Source organism: Panthera uncia (genome assembly GCF_023721935.1).
Source record: "Panthera uncia isolate 11264 chromosome A1 unlocalized genomic scaffold, Puncia_PCG_1.0 HiC_scaffold_16, whole genome shotgun sequence".
NCBI classification, from domain to species: Eukaryota; Metazoa; Chordata; class Mammalia; order Carnivora; family Felidae; genus Panthera; species Panthera uncia.
In genome coordinates this window covers 13,610,873-13,630,497 of record NW_026057576.1, presented here as the reverse complement: position 1 = coordinate 13,630,497, position 19,625 = coordinate 13,610,873, and the positions used below count along the sequence as shown (strand labels likewise).

At 35.2% G+C, this 19,625-nt stretch overlaps 1 protein-coding gene across 5 annotated transcripts in view; it reads right to left on the bottom strand.

Annotated features, from left to right (window-relative positions):
* The window catches only part of NBEA (neurobeachin), a 673,234-nt gene that overhangs the window by 244,226 nt on the left and 409,383 nt on the right, over nucleotides 1–19,625 (bottom strand). For all 5 annotated transcript variants that reach the window (XM_049646794.1, XM_049646795.1, XM_049646797.1 and 2 more), the window contains one exon: nucleotides 1,898–2,022. In XM_049646794.1, the coding sequence (XP_049502751.1) occupies nucleotides 1,898–2,022 (125 nt within the window). The remainder of the gene's footprint in view (nucleotides 1–1,897; nucleotides 2,023–19,625) is intronic.

Genomic DNA, 19,625 nt, shown 5'->3' with positions numbered 1-19,625 from the left:
GAGCCACCCAGGTGCCCAAGACAATATCTTATTTTAAGCATAAAGATAACACAACAAGTTAAGTTTAAATCCTTAGGCACTAAAATCCTTAGGTGATCTCTCTTGTTCATTAAAGAAATCCCCTATAGTACCAGTCAACTATAATTTTTTTCTAGCATGTTCTTTCCTATAGTTACTTTTATTGTATAAAGTTATGTTGAAACTTTTATCTTAGGCATAATAGTTTAATATGAAATCCTCATCTATTTATTTAATATGTTTGAGTCTTACTAAGTTATATCAATTCCTGGACTACCTGTACAACAAGTTTTAAAAGCTTTGCACATTTTATTTTTATCAGGATTAAGTATTTTCTCTGTCTAATCCATCAAGAACATGAATGGTATTAAATGTTATAAACTATGGTAAATTTTAAAACAGATGGCTCACTTATTATACTCAAGTAAATGAAAATTGTCATAATAAAAACACAAGTAATTGTAAGAACAAAAGTGGTTAATAACAAAAATATATAGATAGGGGTTCATTAATGGTATTTTCTGAGTGTATATAGTTTATTCAATTCTGAGTTGATCAATTACACTTCAATTTGTTGGAGCACTTAAAAATGGTACAAAATAGTCCTATTTATATTTCTTAGTAGCAAACTAAAATAGTAGTATTTTTATTAAATTATAAAAATATTTTGATATTTTCTATTTAATATAGATTTTTTAAAGGAAAAATTAAGGTACAGTTCTACTGTAGTGTAATAGTTGATGATATATTTAATGTGAGATGGTTTTTTTTAAACTTTATTTGCAACCCATTGGAGGACTGGTAATTTAAATTTACATATTGTAGCAGTATTTATTTTTTTGTTTTGTTTTAGACTGAAGAGAATAAAATAGTAAGAAAATTGAGAATGTCATATGATGAGATTATTAATAAGACATTTGTTTCTGTTAAATACACAAATTTGTGCATGTATATATATACAAACACTATACATATGTGTATATATATATATCATGCATATATGTATATTTATATAGCATAAATGAGTGTATGTACACATACACAAATTGTACATAAAAATATATAAGTCTGAGTACACAGTTACAATCGTGTGTTTTGCCACCTTGTATCTTGGTCACCAAAATTTTGAAAGACTTTGAAACTGATAAAGAAACTGATTTTACTCTTGTTTCAAGATTGATGTTGAGTAATAATTCTTCGTATAGAGTCTTTTTTTTTTTAATGTTTATTCATTTTTGAAAGCGAGGGTGCCAGCGGGGTAGGGGTAGAGAAGAGGAGCAGAGGATCTGAAGCAGGCTCTGCGCTGGCAGCAGCTAGCCTGACATGGGGCTCGAACTCAAACTGTGAGATCATGAGCTGAGCTGAAGTCAGGTGCTCAACCGACTGAACCACCCAGATGCCCCTAGAGTCTTTTAATCTATTAAAAAGAAGTTTAAGGGTCTAAAATATATCAAGTGGGTGAAATATTGGGTTGAGTAAGTGTCACCTACATGACACTGAAGGATAAAGCAGAACATAGTATTTTTGACTTATGACATGCTGAATTTTATTTATTTATTTACTTACTTATTTATTTATTTTTAAGTTTATTTATTTTGAGAGAGAGAGAATGACCAGGGGAGGGGCAGAGAGAGAGGGAGAGAGAGAATCCCAAGCAGGCTCCGCACCATCAGTGCAGAGCCCGATGTGGGGCTCAAACCCATGAGCCTTGAGATCATGACCTGAGCCTTAAACAAGAGTCGGCCACTCAACTGACTGAGCCACCCAGGCACCCCGACATGCTGAATTTTAAATGCTAGTGAAAAAAAAAATGAATTTTCAACCACAAAGAGTCCCATCGTATCCAGGGAAGTTTTGTGTAAGAGGTATTGGTACTGACCATATTCTACTGCAGCTTTGAGCAGTGCTTCAGCATGAGTGGAGCCAAACGCATTACGAACAAATCGTCTCCTTCGACGAAGATCATCTTCCCAGTAATCCAAACGCCAGAAATCATGCAATTGGCTAGGAATGAGGAAATAAACAGTAGGCACTATTAATAACAATGCATAACTGGAAATATATTTTTTTACATAACATTAAGGCTTTATTTCTTTGGTCTCAATGGAAAATTAAGATGATTTTTGAGATATTTATGTTTTACGATTGTGTTTACATACATATTTCCTGTCCAAATGACCAAAACTTAAAAGAGTAACATTCTCATATTTTAAGCATTGTAATAGTCAGCTCTGTTTTCTCTACAATGTTCTTCTTTCTACTGAAAACATTAATCATGGGGAGTTCAGTAACAAATGCAGCATCAAATTACAAGTATTAATGGCACAGTTTTCCTTCTTTTACACTGTCTTTAACAAGGCTTGTAAATCACAGGATAGACCTCACTACAAATAGTTTGCAATTTAATGACCATGGTTTCTTAGTAGACTGAATTAAGAACCATAAAATATTGCCTGCTTGGATTTGGTGGAACAATGATTAAAATAATGTGCTGAAATATTCATTGAAATAATTCCCTGCTGCCCACAGCAACCTGAGAAAAGTGCAATTTTATCCATTATTAATAATACTGAATTAGAGCTGCAAAAAATTCCAGTATGTGGTAATTGTCTTGGTAAATTATTATTCTAACACTAACAGAGTCCTTGGATGATTTTACTGCTTTCAGCTAATATAAACCATTAACAATTACGGCCTTCACTGGGTAACATTGTCTAAACCATGTTATGCTCTAAACTAATATTAAAAATCCATGAGATATTCCAGAAACTACTGAAATCTGTTCATTGTATATCAATGGAATGTTTCACAATATAATTTTTGTTTTCAATTCAATTTCAATAACCATTGGTGATAAAAGCCACTGTCTGAGAAGTCTGTTTTTCTCTCTCTCTAGTATTTGGAGTAATATACTCAAGAGATAATATTCTAATGTTCTTGAACAGCACTATTCATAAAAACACATAAAATGCTTTCATAGAAGATTTGATTTCACTTTTATTTTGCTATTTTATTGTAAAAGAATACTACATTTTATTAAAGCAGGAACTGTATATGTTTTGCTCATCATTATATCTCTAGTACAATATCTAGGACATACTATGTTTTTGAATAGTCAATGAATTTATTATGCCAATTCTTCACCTTGAAAACCTATAGACATGTAGTCATTGAGAATAGTAATACACTTTTGAAAAACATTTTGGATTTTGTGGCTATCCAATTTTGTTTTCCACAACTTAATTGTTAAAGAATATAACAAGGTAAGGGATATATAAAGAGAATATTAAAATTATAAGCATTTGAAGTATATTTGAATACACTTGTTTTTCTACACATCATAATTATTAAAACTTTATTTTTCTGTCAAAATAAGAATGCCAAAGAATAATGGTTACAAGTACCTCTGTGAATTTAAAATAGGACAGTATCTATCCTTACAAATACAGACTAATCGTAGTAGTTTAAGGAAGACCCTGCTAAAAACTTGCTATACAGATTTTCCTTAAGAGTGTGTCAAAATTGGGGTGTGGTTGGCTTAGTCAGTTAAGGGTCCCACTCGTGATTTTGGCTTGGGTCATGATCTCATGGTTCCTGAGATGCAGCCCCACATCGTATTGGACTCTGTGCTGACAGCATGGAGCCTTCTTGGGATTCTCTCCCTCTCTCTCTGTCTCTTACCCCCACAAGCTCTTTCTGTCTCTCCCAAAATAAATAAATAAAAATTAAAAAATAGAGCATGTTAAAATCAAATTTTGAATTCCCCAGGAGAGACAGATCTAATATTATCTCAAATTACCAACTATAGACATATTTTTCTCTATTCCTCCTAGTAGGTATGACTGAAAAAATTTGGACACTATATGTAAAACAAATATAACACGACTGTGAAAGTTGGAAAGCAGAAGGCAGACTGACTAATGACCCCAGGGCCAAAGAATAAATTTAGTAGAGTTGCCAGGGTTGTCTTTTTGCCTCACATATCCTAGACCTCAAGGCAAAGAGGCTAGCAACCTAGGTTAGACCCATGGGTACAGACCAAAAAAAAAAAAAAAGTCCCCAACAAAAGCCTGGTTTCTCCAGCCAAAGAACCAAGAAAGGTGCAACCCAGCAAAAGAGAAAACTTTTAGACAACTATTGCACTCTAGCTCAACACCACAGAAAAACAGTAGCGCCACTCTACCCACACCAGAAAGTAAGTGGGAAGTCTACTAATCAAGATGTAATCTCAATCAAGAGATTGAGTCTCTAACATCCTCAGTCAGGGGTGTATCAGAGAAGGACAATAGGGAACCAGGACTTGCATCTCTGAACACCACCCTCAAGAAGTCAGCGGAAACCATGTGGAAGGCCTGGATTTCCCCCCCTGCCAAACAGTAATGAGATGTTCTTCTCCCTCCTCACTCGGGTGGTATCAGAGAACGCCTAGTAGAGAGTCAGGACTTTCGCCTCTGATCAACACCAATAAGGCCACCCACACTAGCCTCACTAGCTAGAACTCCCGCCCCTACCAAGTAGTAATGAGGCACTGCCTCCTCCCTCACTCTCTAGACGTCAGTAGAATCCAGGTGGGGAATCTGGAGTTCTACCTCCACCTGGCAGGAAAGATGCAGTGCTTCCCTATTTCTCCTAATGGAGGAATGTCAGAGAGGGTCAACTAAAACAAAAGGTTTAAATAGGATACAATATATCTCAAAGAATAATAAGAAAATATCGTCTTTCAATCTAAAGTTACATGTCACATCAAGAACTTGGAAGATTTCAAACAGAATGTAAAATGTCACCAATAGATGCTAATACTGAGATGACAGGGATGTTAGAATTTTCTGACAAGGATTTTAAACCACGTATGATTTTTAAAAAATGCTTCACCGAGCAAGTATGAACATGCTTGAAACAAATAAAAAAAAATAGAAAGCCTCAGGAAAGAAACAAAAAGTCTCACTCAGCAAAAAATTAGAAGATATAAAAAGTACCAAAGAAATTTTAGAACTGACAAATAAATGACCAAAATAAAAAGCTCAGTGAATGGGCTTAACAGCAGAATGGAAAGGACAGAAGAAAGATTTAGTTAAATGGCAGATAGAATAATAGATATTACCCAATCTGAATAACAGAGAAAATGGACTGAAAAAAAAAAAGGAACAAAGCCTCAGGGATCTATGAATTATAACATCCAAAATATTTGGGTCATGGAAAGGAGAGAGGAAAGAGAGCAGGGCTGAAATAGTCCCTGAAAAAATAATGGCTGAATATTTCTCAAATTTGGCAAAAAAAAAGCATAATGTACAGATTTAAGAAGCTGACTGAACTCCATACATCTGAAGAAATTTATGCCAAGGCAAATCATGATTAAACTTCTGAAACAAAGGACAAAGCAAAACCTACAAAGCAGCCAGAGAAAAATGACATCTCACCTACAGGTATAAAACAATTAGAATGACAGCATATTTTATATCAAAAGCTACGGTGGCCAGAAGAAATGGCCAAATATATTTTATGTACTGAAAAAAAAAAAAAAGAACTGTCAACTCAGATTCCTATAACCAGTGAAAATACTACCCAGGAATGAAAAATTAAGATTTTTCAGATGAAGGAAAACAAAGTATTTGTTGCCATCAAAGCCAGTCTAAAAAGTGGCTATAACCAGTCTTATAAACACAAGGGAAGCAATAAAAGGAACATTGGAACACCAGGAAGGAAGAAGGACCATAATAAGCAAAACATGAGTAAATATGTGTTTTAAATTATGATTTATCATAGAAGTAAAAATTTTAACACTGTCCAATGTGGTTCTAAGTATGTGTAGAGGTAATATTTAAGACAAAGAGATTATAAGTGGGGGAGGGTAAAGGGATGTAAAGGAAATAAAGATTCTGTACTTCATTTGGACTGGTAAAACACAGCAGACTCTGATAAAATACATATACATAATGTCATACTTAAGACAACCACTAAAAAATCTATACAAAGAGATATACTCAAAAACATGATGGATGAATCAATATGGAATTCCAAGAAATGTTCAAGTAACCCACAAGAAGACATGAAAAACAAAACACAGCAATGGAAAACAAGGAGAATAAACAAACAATAAATAATAATGCTTTAAAAAGAATGCTGTCTGCAAGAAATCAACTTCAAATATAATAATACAGGCAAGTGGAAAATAAAGAATAAAAAAGATATATCATTCAAACACTAATCAAAGGAAAGCAGGAGTGGCTATATTAATATAACAAATACTCCAGAAAAAATAAAATTACTAGAGATAAAGAAGGACCTTATCTAATGACACAAAGGCCAATCTACCAATTAGATACCAATCCCAAATGTGTATGCACCAAACAATAGAGGAGGAAAATATGTCAAGCAAAAACTGATAAACTAAAAGGAAATGACAAATACAGAGCTATATTGTGTGTATATACACCCTTCTTTTCAGCAATTGATAGAACACCTAGTTAGAAGATCAGCAAAGATACAGAAGAACACAGTACCACCATCAGCCAACATTTTTAGAACATGCAACAACAGAGGAATACACATTGTTCAAGACAGACCATATGCTGGGCCACAGCACACATCCAACAAATTTAGAAAACTGAAATCCTATAGTGTACTCTCCTACAAAAAAGGAATAAAGACAGAAATCAGTAACAGAAAGGCAACAGAAAAAAAAAAAGTCCTCAGACACTTGGAAACTAAAACAACACACTTCTAAATAACCTATGGGTCAAAAAAAAAAAATTCTCAAGGGAAAACAAAAAATACAATGAATTGAATAAAAATTACAATAAAACTATCAAACTTTGTGGGACCCCACTAAAACAGTAATGATAGGAAAATTTATAGTGCAAATACATACATTAGAAAAGATGAAATATCTCAAATCAATACCCTAAATTCCAACATTAAGAATAGAAAAATAAGAGCAAAGCAAGCAGAAGGAAACAGTAAAGATGAAAGTAAGAATCAATGAAATTCAAAACAGAAAAACAACAAAGAAAATCAATACAACAAACAGCTGAGTCTTAATACCAGTAAAACTGACAAAGAAAAAAGAAAGAAGAGAAAGATTACCAATACCCGCAATGAAACAGCATATATTGTTACAGACCCTGAGGCCATCAAGAGCATAATCAGTAAATGCTGTAAAATACTCTACACACATAAATTTGACAGCTTTAACAAAATGGGCAAATTTCTTAAACAGTACAAACTACCATAACTCACTCAATATGAAATAGATAATATGAATAGATCATTAACTATTAAGGAGATTTAAGACATTACTTAAAAACTCTCCCAAAAGAATCTCCAGGCCTACATGGTTTTACTGGAAAATTCTATCAAACATTTAAAGAAAACTGATCCTGGTTATACATGATTTCACCTAGAAAATAGGGAAGGAAACTTTTCTCAACTAATATTATAGCTAGTATAATACCAAAATAAAAACTAAAGACAGTACAAAGAAGAATACTACAGACCAACATCGCTTATGTATACAGACAAAAAATCCTAAATAAAATACAAGCAAATAGAATTACACAATATATAATAAAAATTATACATGATGACAATTGAAGTTTATTCCAGGAATGCTGGTTTGGCTCAACGTTTGAAAATTAATTAATATAATCCACCAAATTAATGGCTGAAGAAAAATCACATGATCAGTCAATATAGAAAAGAATTTGATAAAATTCAACATTCATCCATGATGAAAGAAATTTTCAGAAAAACAGGAATAAAGGACAACTTCTTCAGCTTGATAAAAGCATCTACAAAAATCCTATAGCTAAATTATACTAAAAGAAGAAGGAATGAATGATTTTCCCCTAAAACTGGGAAAAATACAAAATATCTGCTCCCACTCCTCTTATTCAACAAAGTACTAGAATTTGTAACCAATGCAATCAAACAAAAAAGGCAAAAAAGAATACAGAATAGGAAAGAGAGAAATAAACTGTCTTTGTTTGCAGAAAACATTATTTTCTATGTAGAAAATCAAACAACATCTATCAAAACCCCCTGAAAGTAATGCCTGGGTCTAACAAAGTCACAGATTAACATAAACATATCAGTTGTAATCTCTATATGCTAGCAATGAACACATGAACACTGAAATAAAAACACAATTTAAATTAACAAAAAAAGAGAGTTACAAATGTAACAAAACATGTACAGGACTTGTGTAATGAAAACTACACAGTAACGATGAAAGAAATATAATACCTAAATAAAATGGAAAGCCATACCATGTTCATGGATTGGAAAACTCAATATAGTAAATGTATCAATTCTCCCCAAATTGATACACAGGCTTAATATAATTCCTTTAAGAATTCCAGCAAGAGTTTTAGTAGATTTAAAAAAGATTGTTCTAAAACTTATATAACAGAAGGTTAAAGGGGGAGGAACCAGTCTACTTGACTTCAAGACATTAAATAGTTAAAGACTATGTGATACTGGCAAGGAATAGACCTATAGATTAGACAAACAGAATAGAGAACCAATAAATAAACCTACGCAAAGATGCCCAGCTGATTTTGACAAAGGTAGAAAATTAATTCAATGGAGGAAAGATATCTTTCCACTGAATTGCTGGAGCAATTGAACATACAGAGGCAAAAAGAAAAAAAAAAAAACAAAAAACAAAAACAAAAAAACAAACCTCCCTCCCAAAAATAAACCGCAAAAAAACAAGAGACAAAAACCCCTGACCTAAATCTCATGTCTTTAAGAAATTTGACTCAAAATGGCTCAGAAACATAAATAATTGTAAAACTATAAAATAAATTAGGGAAAAAAGGAGAGAATCTTTGTAATTGGCTAGGTAAGGAGTTTGTAGATTTGACACCAGAAGCATAAGCCTGGGAAGGAAAAATTGATAAACTGGATTATACAGAAATTAAAAAAAAACATTTGCTCTACAAAAGAACCTGTCAAAAGGATGAAAAGAGTGGGTGAAGATACTTGCCAATCACATATCTGATAAAGAAGTAAAATCTAGAATATATGAAAAATTACCAAAACCTAACAGTAAAATAAAGCAAACTATACAATTAATTAGATCATGGTCAAAAGGCATGAAGAGACATTTCACTGAAGAGGACAACCAGATGGCAAATACACACATGAAAAGATATTCAATATCACTATCCATTAGGGACAGACCAATTAAAACCACGTGAGATATTATTATATACCTATAAGAATTGCTAGAATAAAACAAAGTGACGACAGAAACTGCTGGTAAAAATATGGAGAAACTGGACCACTCATTCATTTGCTGGCAAGAATGTAAAACAGAACAGTCACTAGAGAAAACAGTTTTCTTAAAAATTAAACATGCAATTATCATTTGATCCAGCATTGTATTCGTGGGCATTTATCCTAGAGAAATGAAGACTTATGTTCACAGGAAAACATGTACACAAATGTTTATAAAAGCTTTATTTGTAATACCCCCAAAATGAAAACAACCCAGTTGTCCTTCAATAGGTAAAAATGGTTCAACAACTGGGTCACATCCATACCATGGAATACTACTCAGCAGTAAAGTAAGACAAACTATTGATACATACAACAACCTGGATGAATCCTCACGGAATTATGCTGATTGAAAAAAACTATCTACAAAGGTTACATACAGTATCATTCCATTTACATAACATTCTTGAAATGACAAAATTATAGAACTGGAGAACAGACCAGTGTGGAGAGTCAGGAGGAGGGAGGGTGTTGCCATAAAAGAGCAACATGAGGGACCCTGGTGAAAATGGAAATGTTCTGTATCTTGACCGTATCAGTATCCTGGTTGTAATATTATACTGTAGTTCTGCAAGATGTTACCATTGGCAGAAACTGGATAAAAAGGACATGAGATCTGTCTTAGTTCTTAACCTGAATGTGAATCTACAATTATCTCAAAATAAAGTTCAATTTTAAAAATGTCTGCACTATACCGAGACTTCATTATGTATGTAAAATTTCCTAATACTCATAAATATATCTCCTAATATAATGTAGTTATACAAATTAATTCAATACCCTATACCTCCTTTATATTTACTCTTCATGATGAAAAACAAACTTTTCCTTCACTATCTGTGTTCCCTAAACAGCTCTACATAAAGAAGAATCTTGGATCCTTATTCCTAGGGTTAATATCTATTTCAGTTGGGGAAGTATAGCACGTACCAATACTCCAGCAACCCGCTATTTTTATGGGCACCTGTGGTAGAGAATACTGCATATAGAACAAGCGAGGTCCAGGATGGTACTGGGAGCAAATTATAAGGAATGCACCACTTTTCTCTGTGGAGGGAAAGGACACACAGGAAACTAATGTCCAGTTTTGACTGACAGTTATTTCCTTCTCTACTGGAGAAACACATAAGCGCCTAACACCTATTAACCAAGTTCAAAGAATAAATGACAGAGTAAAAGCTACATCTCAATGGAAAGTCATTCTTCCTTCTAATATCACAAACGAGTTTAAATTGTGAAAGACTGTATTCTGTCATATCTATTTAAAAAAATCACCATTGTTAATCTCGAAATCTAATTTCCTGTTCATTTCAAATGCATTTTCTGTTTTGTTCCATTTTAAATTACGTTTCTCCTTTACCATTTTAGACTAAAAAATATCCTTATGTTAATTAAACAAGTCAATAATACACTTCTTGATTCATATAAAAATTTAGGTATAAGTAACCATGAAAAATATTTAACTGTAGTTTCAAAAATCTAAAATCCATCTTCTTATTTTTTTTGACAGGGGGAACTGGGAAAATTTGAATATTTGTTTTCTGATTTGTTCTTATGGTATTTTTCCCATTATCTATATAGAAATTATTTTACAGTACTGAGAGTCAGTCTTGAATCATATTTGGGGTTTTCAATATTTGAACAGACATAAACTCTTCTAAACAACTGTCTGTTCCTTTTAGACCCTACTTATTTTACTCTTTTTAGTTTAAAGATAGTGCTGGCACTGAGTATAGATGAAATAACAATAGGAATTGGAGAGTTGTGCTTTCTTTGGATCATCTTCTAAAGTTACTGTTGGTCTCCAACAACAGGCCAGTCCAGTGGGTATCATTTACCTAGATTGTGCCTTTGAACTTGAAAGGGTGCCAGTAGTATCTTCCACTTCTTGTTCCAAATCCACTGTAGTGGAGGAAGGAGTTTTCTACCTTATTCACCACTCTGTGCTTTTTTCCCTTCCCTTCTCCAACCCTAGTAGAAAAGGGGACTTTTTCCTCATTTTATTTATTTTTTCCATAAAATGTAATTACTTACTGAGAGATGGTTAACACTAGCAAGAAATACACCGGTTTATTTTATAGATGTTCCCGTCTGATGAGTCTGAAAACCCTGAACCCTAGGTCCCCGAAAATGTGCAAATTACACTGGTCCAAGACTCATACAGCAAGAGGCTAGAAAAAGCACCCATATGGCCCTGGCCTTATATAATCTGGAAGAAACCATGTTCCTGGAAGGTGGAGGTGAGGCAGAGGGTAGAGAAGAGGACAAAGACCAGGCACAGGGGGAACTAGATGCTCTGAAGAGGCTGAGCAAATGGGCAAACTGTTCTCTGTAGGAAAGATAAAGCAGTATTTTGTACCAACAGTGGATTGTTAGGTCAAAGCAGGGGAAGAAGCCGGTTCCGTCACTATGGAAACTGATGGAGGACTTAACGTTAGTTTTGTCAACTACACCTCCGCTCTGGGTTTTGGTCTGTCTCACGTTTATCTCATAGTTTTGTGTTGTTCCTCTGCACTTGTGTTCCTCTTCTTTTTCTTCTTCCTTTTTGTTTTTTTGGTATGTGTTTTTCACTCACAATGGTTTCTTTTTTTGCTGGCATTTTTGCTACTGTATTTTCATAGTTATGTTTTTAAAACTTCTTACAAATACTGAAAGGTTTTTATTGCTGAATTTCTCTTCATGGGACTTGTACTTTTTTTCTTGAAAATTTTGAAATCTGCTTTCCTACATGACTTATATCTGGTGTTCCCATTAAAATTTTTTTTTAATGTTTATTTATTGAGAGAGAGAGAGAGAGAGAGAGAGAGAGAGAGCACGAGCAGGGGAGGGGCAAAGAGAGAGGGAGACACAGAATCTGAAGCAGACTCCAGGCTCCGAGCTGTCAGCACAGAGCCTGACGTGGGGCTCGAACCCACGAACTGTGAGATCGTGACCTGAGCCGAAGTCGGACACGCAACTGACTGAGCCACCCAGGCGCCCCTAGTGTTCTCATTTTTATAAAGAAATATGTGGTAATTTACTCATCACTAAGGCATGGATGACTTTTCTGCATCCACAAAGCTCCTGAAATGGCATGCAAAATTTTGAGGGATATGTACATATGTATTTTGGGAAAAGAGGTCCACAATTTTAACAGAATTTTTCTCAAAACTGTTTCTGATCCAAATGCTTAGAAATATTGCCAAAGAGTATATAAATTATTCTCTCCTTGTGTCCCCATTTTTTCTGATACTATTTACCAGCAAGTCAAGAATCATTAGAGGTCCTTTTGTTGGCGGAATGTTATGTCTCCAAAGTCCTATATTCTAGCACCATTATATCTGGCATCTGTGACAGGTTACCAACTTAGGTCATCACTCTGTTTTTTTTATGAACTCCTATTCCTTTCTTTCTTTCTTTCTTTCTTTCTTTCTTTCTTTCTTTCTTTCTTTCCTTCTTCAATGTTTTCATTCAAAAGGATATTTACTGAGCACTTATCCCTTGTTAGTAATATTCTTGGTGCTGAAGATATATTCTGGTAGCAAAACATATATAATAAATGGATAAATATACTCCTTTCCTTTTATTCTCACTTAGCATGTTCTTCACTGTTTTACCACTGAAATTCATCAATATACAAGACCACAGAGTCTTTAAATCGTTCCTCTATCGCTCCTTCCATTTCAAATTCCAGTATAATGAATCTGGACCACTCTCCTATACCATAAACAACAATAAACTCAAACTGGATTAAAGGTCTAAATGTGAGACCTCAAACCATAAAAACTATAGAAGAAAACTTAAGCAGTAAGTTCTCTGACAGCTGCCTAGCAACATTTTTTTTTTCATTATGTCTCCTCTGGCAAGGGAAAGAAAAACAAAAATAATTAGGATTACACCAAAATAAAAGGTTTTTACATAGCAAAAGAAACCACTAACAAAACGAATAGGCAACCTACTGAATGGAAGATATTTGCAAATGATACATCCAAGAAAGGGTATATTGACCAAAATATATAAAGAACTTCTACAACACAACACCAATAAAACAAATAACCTGATTAAAAAATAAGCAGAGGAACTGAACATTTTTCCAAAAAAGACATACAGAGTGCCAACACAAATGTAAAGATGCCCAACATTGCTAACCATCAGGAAGTGCATGTCAAGACCACAACGAGATCGCCTTACACCTGTCAGAATGGCCGTAATCAAAAAGAAAGGAAATAGCAGGTGTTGGTGACAATGTGAGGAATGAGGAAAAGGAACCCTCATGCGCTGTCAGTGGGAATGTTAACTGGTGCAGCCACTATGGAAAACTGTATGGAGTTTCCTCAAAACATTAAAAATTAGAAATACCATATGACCCAGTAATTCCACTACTGGGTATTCACCCAAAGAAAATGAAAACAGTGTTTCAAAAAATATGTGCACCCCTCTGTTTATTGCAGCGTTTACAATAGCCAAGATAAGGAAGCAACCCAAGTGTCCAGTGATAGATGAATGGATAAAGAGGATATAATATATATCATACAGAATGTATTCTTTATATATTATATATGTATAACAGAATATTACTCAGCTATAAAAAGGAGAGCTTGCCATTTGTGACAACATGGACTGAAACGGCATTATGTTAAGTGAAATAAGTCAAACAGAGAAAGACAAATGCCATGTGATTTTATTTATACGTGGAATCTAAAAAACAAATAAGCAAGCAAACAAAAAAGCAAAAAGAGACCCATAAATACAGAGAATAAACTGGTGGTTGTCAGAGGGGAGGGGGATGGGGGCAAAATGAGTGAAGGGGAGTGGGAAATACAGGCTTCCAGTTATGAAATGAATAAGTTATGGGGATAAAAGGTACAGCCTGGGGAATATAGTTAATGGTATTGTAGTAGTGTTTTACGACAGATGGTAGTGACACTTGTGGTGAGCACAGCATAGTGTACAGACTTTTTGCATCTCTATGTTGTACACCCAAAACTAACGTAACACGTATACCAACTATGCTTCTATAAAAATTGAAACTAAAAAAAAAAATAAAATTTCAGTGTATGTACTATACTTTGCTATATTCTTCTACAACCTGTGAGCAACTCCAGAAAAACAAGAGACCACTGCACTAAGTTTTTAAGAAGAACTCCAGAAATGACTGTTATTAATAATTTGCAAGCAGGATGAAAAATTGTACTGTGTGATACACCCCGTTAGATAAGTATATTTTCCATGTCCTAAGTTAGGTTTCCTTTTATTCTCACTTAGCATGTTCTTCGCTGTTTTACCACTGAAATTCATCAATATACAAGACCGCAGAGTCTTTAAATTGTTCCTCTATCACTCCTTCCGTTTCAAATTCCAGTATAATGAATCTGGACCACTCTCCTATACCATAAACAAAAATATTCATTTAATGCCCTGAGTTAGGTTTACAAACACGTCTTTCATGAAGGAGGGCTGATTTAGACTCCCTGCAGTTGGAGAGGTGTCCAGGTGAACATGTGCATGTGATGCTGTACAAGCATCACCAAAGTTATACAGAGGGGTCACGCTGCGCTGAAGTTCTGTTTGGACTTGTGAGTTTTTAGCATTGATAATGTCATGCCTGATACCTCTAATTTGTCAGCTAGGAGGGTGAATGTGATATCGTATGTATTATTTCCATTTGTTTATTTATTTTAGTCCTGTAATTTTGTTTTTACCTCTTAGGACTGAGTATAGAAACATAGAGTACCATACGTATGTTTTGTTCATGAGTGTGGTTTTATAAGCCGCGTTAAGTGCTGGAAAGGAGTAGGTAAATAGCCAGTAATTAATCAAGAGAAGATCACCAGTTAGGCTGTATTATGATATTAATGTTACTATGAATGTAATGGTGTTCATTAAATGAAATTTGGTATTATTTTAGCATAAATAGAGTTCAGGAAATCATAGTTTTTCTCCACAAAATTTTTAATAATTATATTTTAGGCTCATGAGAATATACTACAGTTCCTTACTGCCCTCCCAGGAATTGATCACCTTCATAAGCTAGGGAGAAAACTGAATTTACCTGGCAAAGCATGACTGTACTGTTAATTGGTTACTTAGTATTTGGTAACAAAAATTACCCGATGGAACAGAGATAAGAGCAAAAAGAACAAAGGAATATTTTACTAACTATACACATCAAATACAGTGAGAATCTGAATTTCTACTTTATTAAAGAATTGGTGGTAATTACTAGGGTCAGGACTTCTGTGCATGACTTTTAATCTAACCAAGATCAAAGACAAACACTAAAATTAACTGGCAGACTGGAGATTATACTTCTCCAACCATTTTGAAATAAAGCACATCTATGTGACTTAAAACGTGAGCAAAGGTGAGTCATTTCCAGACAAAAGTTTTAAGAGCCAATGAACAATCTGCCACTTTTCCTTCCCTCCACTGTAGTAATCAAGAAAATATGCACTGATATGGAATTTCCACCGTTTTGCATCCCTGAGTGACCTCAAGGAAATGAGCTTCCCTGCAGACCCATGTTGGGCATGCAGTGTAAGTGAGAAATAAACTTCTCTTGGGTTGAACTGAAGGTCATACGTCACTGTTGTATAATCTAACCCAATTGAGTAAATTCCTAGAATAATAATACTTTTTCAAGGTCCAATCTTTACTGTGAGCCTACTGTGTTCCAGACACTTTTCTAAGCAGTGTATATGTAAAACTCTTCACTGTTTGATATATTCCGCTTGAGATAAGTACTGTTATTAACCCATTTTACAAATGAGGAAATGGAGGCACAGTTAAATATGTGCCCACCATGAAGCAACCAGGAGGTGACAGGAAAAGAACCCACCCCCAGGATGGCTGACTCCCTAACTCATGCTCCCCTGCCTCAAACTGTAAACAAAGCAACTGAGGAAGGGGAGCCTGGGTGGCTCAGCTGGTTAAGCATCCAGCTTCGGCTCAGGTCACGATCTCAGTAGGTGAGTTTGAGCCCCATGTTGGGCTCTGTGCAGCCTGGAGCCTGCTTCAGATTCTTTGCCTCCCTCTCTCTCTCTCTCTCAAAAAAAATACACACACACACACACACACACAGCTCAGGTCATGATCTTGAAGTTTGTGAGTCTGAGCCCTGAGTTGGGCTCTGTGCTGACAGCTTAGAACCTGGAGCCTGCTTTGGATTCTGTGTCTCCTTCTCTGTCTCGCTGCCCCTCCCCTGCTCGTGCTCTCTCTCCCTCCCTCCCTCCCTCTCTCTCTCAAAAATAAACATACATACATACATAAATAAATAAATAAATAAATAAATAAATAAATGAAAGCAACTGAGGAAATGGACTATCTTGAGGCTATTACACTGAAAGCACCAGCACAGCTGTTTCCTGCTTCTCTATAAGCAGAACTAATTGTTGTGAATGAACAATAATAACCATGAAATACACAGAATGCTGTGTGCTTATTGTGTATGCTCATCATATAGTCAGCAAATATTTAGTGGACACCTACTATGACCCAGGCCACAGGCTGAAGTACTAGGTGTGCACAGATGAATAGACTAACATGATTCCTGCCTTTACGCACCTTTCAATCTATCTCATAATGCAAATAAGCAAATAAACCTATAGTTAATTTTTTTAAGTGTTAGGAAGGAAAGAGATGAGATATAATAATAAAAACAGGGAAACCAACTGGCTGCTTAAGTGAATGTACAAGTACACAGGTGGGAGTATGCTAATGAAACATAATTATAAAACATGTTGGCAAAAAGAAGTCTACATTTATTGGCATCCTTTGTTCTCCTCCCTAAGAAAAATCATTGGCCTTTTATTTAACATCCTTGTGGGCTGTTTAGTCAATTCCTAGTGATATATATCACCTCAATGCTGTAAGTGCATGTCTGTATGTGTGCAAGCCCTCTTCTCCAAATTATATATCTGCACGTACATTCGACATATATCTTAAGCCATTTTTACTGTTCTGACTCTTTTTCCTATGTATTACTGAGCACTTCTTCCAAAGTCTTCTCTCTCTAACGTGCTTCCATCTTCTCTAACTCAGGTTGTATATTATATATGGTCATTTAAATTACAAATTAATCGGTGATGCTCCTGAAAAATGCACCCTTCCTGTCTCTGAAAAGTGCACTTCTCACATTCTGACACTGCAAAGTCAAAGTTCAGAAAGCCAAATCCCTGTTTTGAGCCCATTCTTTTTCAGCCAGACTAGTTTGCTCCCTCTCCACATGATTACTGAACCTGGGAGGAGAGACAGGATCCCATAACAAGGATGCCAAATACACCATTGGGGATGCATTCCAACCTCTGGCTATATCGTTTGTTCCCATGCATATCAGTGGGGAGTAGTTACAATGAAAGATGAGTCTTGAGAATCTCTGAAACATTTTGGATTCACAGAAGAGGGAGACAGTGATTGATGAATGTATGTGAATTAAGCAAGGTTCCCAATTAACTATAATGAAAGTTCTGGTGAAAAAATAATGAGAATTACTAAAGTGTACGTTAGACTGTACAAGCTATACTTAACAATGAGAATATTTTTATTAGCAATCTAATCAAACAGCTAAGACATGAAAAAGAAAGTGGGTAGAAAAGAAACATTTTTGCCTAAAATCTGTTTTCTGTGTGGGTTTCTTATTTTTTACCCAAGTTCCCATCTAACTTTTTGCTTATGCTGTGGCTCTCTCTAGATTTGTAGCTTCTTCGTCTTCTTTTTTCCCTGTACTGTTTACTGAAGTGACAACCCTTTGTACTTCTCATTACTTTTGATCCTAATTTACTTTATCAGAAAGAGGAAAAAGTAGTATCATTGGGTTTACATATGATAATATCATCATAACATGAAAAGTAAAACCTTTCAGCATAAACTACATTATATGTGAACTCACAGTGAACTTTGAAAAGCCATGTTAATGTTATCTGGTAATTTTATTTTTTTATTAAAAAACATTTTTTAATGTTTGTTTATTTTTGAGAGAGAGACAGAGCACGAGAAGGAGAGGGATAGAGAGAGAGGGAGACACAGAATCCAAAGCAAGTTCCAGACTCTGAGTGGTCAGTACAGAGCCCAATGTGGGGTTTGAATTTACGAACTGCAAGATCATGACCTGAGCTGAAGTCAGATGCTTAACTGACTGAGCCATCCAGGTGCCCCCCCGATCTGGTAATTTTAAAGGAGGATATGTTATATTGCCAGTTTGAAGGTAGATGCATGCCTATTTGATAAAGGGGTGAACAAACCATTCAAGAAAAAAATCTTTATTCTGTTCCCAAATAATCCCATCAAAGGGTTTATATTACTTATTTAAATTTTTTAAAAACATTTATTCATTTTTGAGAGACAGAGAGAGACAGAGAGTGAGTGGGGGAGGGGCAGAGGGAGAGAGGGAGACCCAGAATCTGAAGCAGGCTCCAGGCTCTGAGCTGTCAGCACAGAGCCCGATGTGGGGCTCGAACTCACAGACCATGAGATTATGATCTGAGTGAAGTCGGACACTCAACCAACTGAGCCACCCAGGCGCCCCAATATATTACTTATTCTTAATACTGCAGAAAGAAAAGTCCTGATAGAGTATTGGATAGTTTATTTGTTCCTTTAATTTGCTTTTTCTTTTCTTTTCTTCAGGGAAAGCAGTTTTCTGAGGACAAAAAAAAAATTTAGGTGATTACTTTTGCCTTGTGGGTGTACCATCACTCCCCAAGAGCCTGGTTTCCTGGTATCATAAGGAGTAAAGTGGTTTTACAGCCTTTAAGGGATAGTTTTCAATGTGAAAATGATAGATGAGAATAAGCCTGTAAGCATCTGGTCAGGTCCTATATGTTATCATAACGCAAGAACAGCTATTTTAAGTGTGTTGCCCAGGAAATTGTGCTCGATTCCCACAAAATATTTGTTTACAATGGTTGTATATTGTCTCAACTAGAAGAAGAGAAACGCAACGAGGAGTTGAATATCCAGACAGGGCTGTAGAGTTGATGCCTGAGCTTCCCTTAATCTGCAGCTAAAGAGGAAGAGCTGCCCCACTGGAGCACTGTCGTCTCAGTTCCCATAAAGGTGGTTTCTTAAGGAGGTCACTAGGTGTGACCCTCCATAAAATATTTGGTAGGGATGGGTTTTAATGGTGAAATGGTTTAAGGGACAATTTGATATAATTTATTAATGTGGGGGGGGGGAGTGGCTCCAATATTATGAACAATTAAACAAGGAGGCAGAGCTGGAGAGTAGAGCAGAGAAGTCGTTTCCAAAAAGAAGAAGAAAAGACCTTCATTCAATGAGCACACGATTAGCACATGTTTAATTGCATTTTCATTCTTTGTTTTTTCATCTTGAACCAACCATTCTTCTGACTC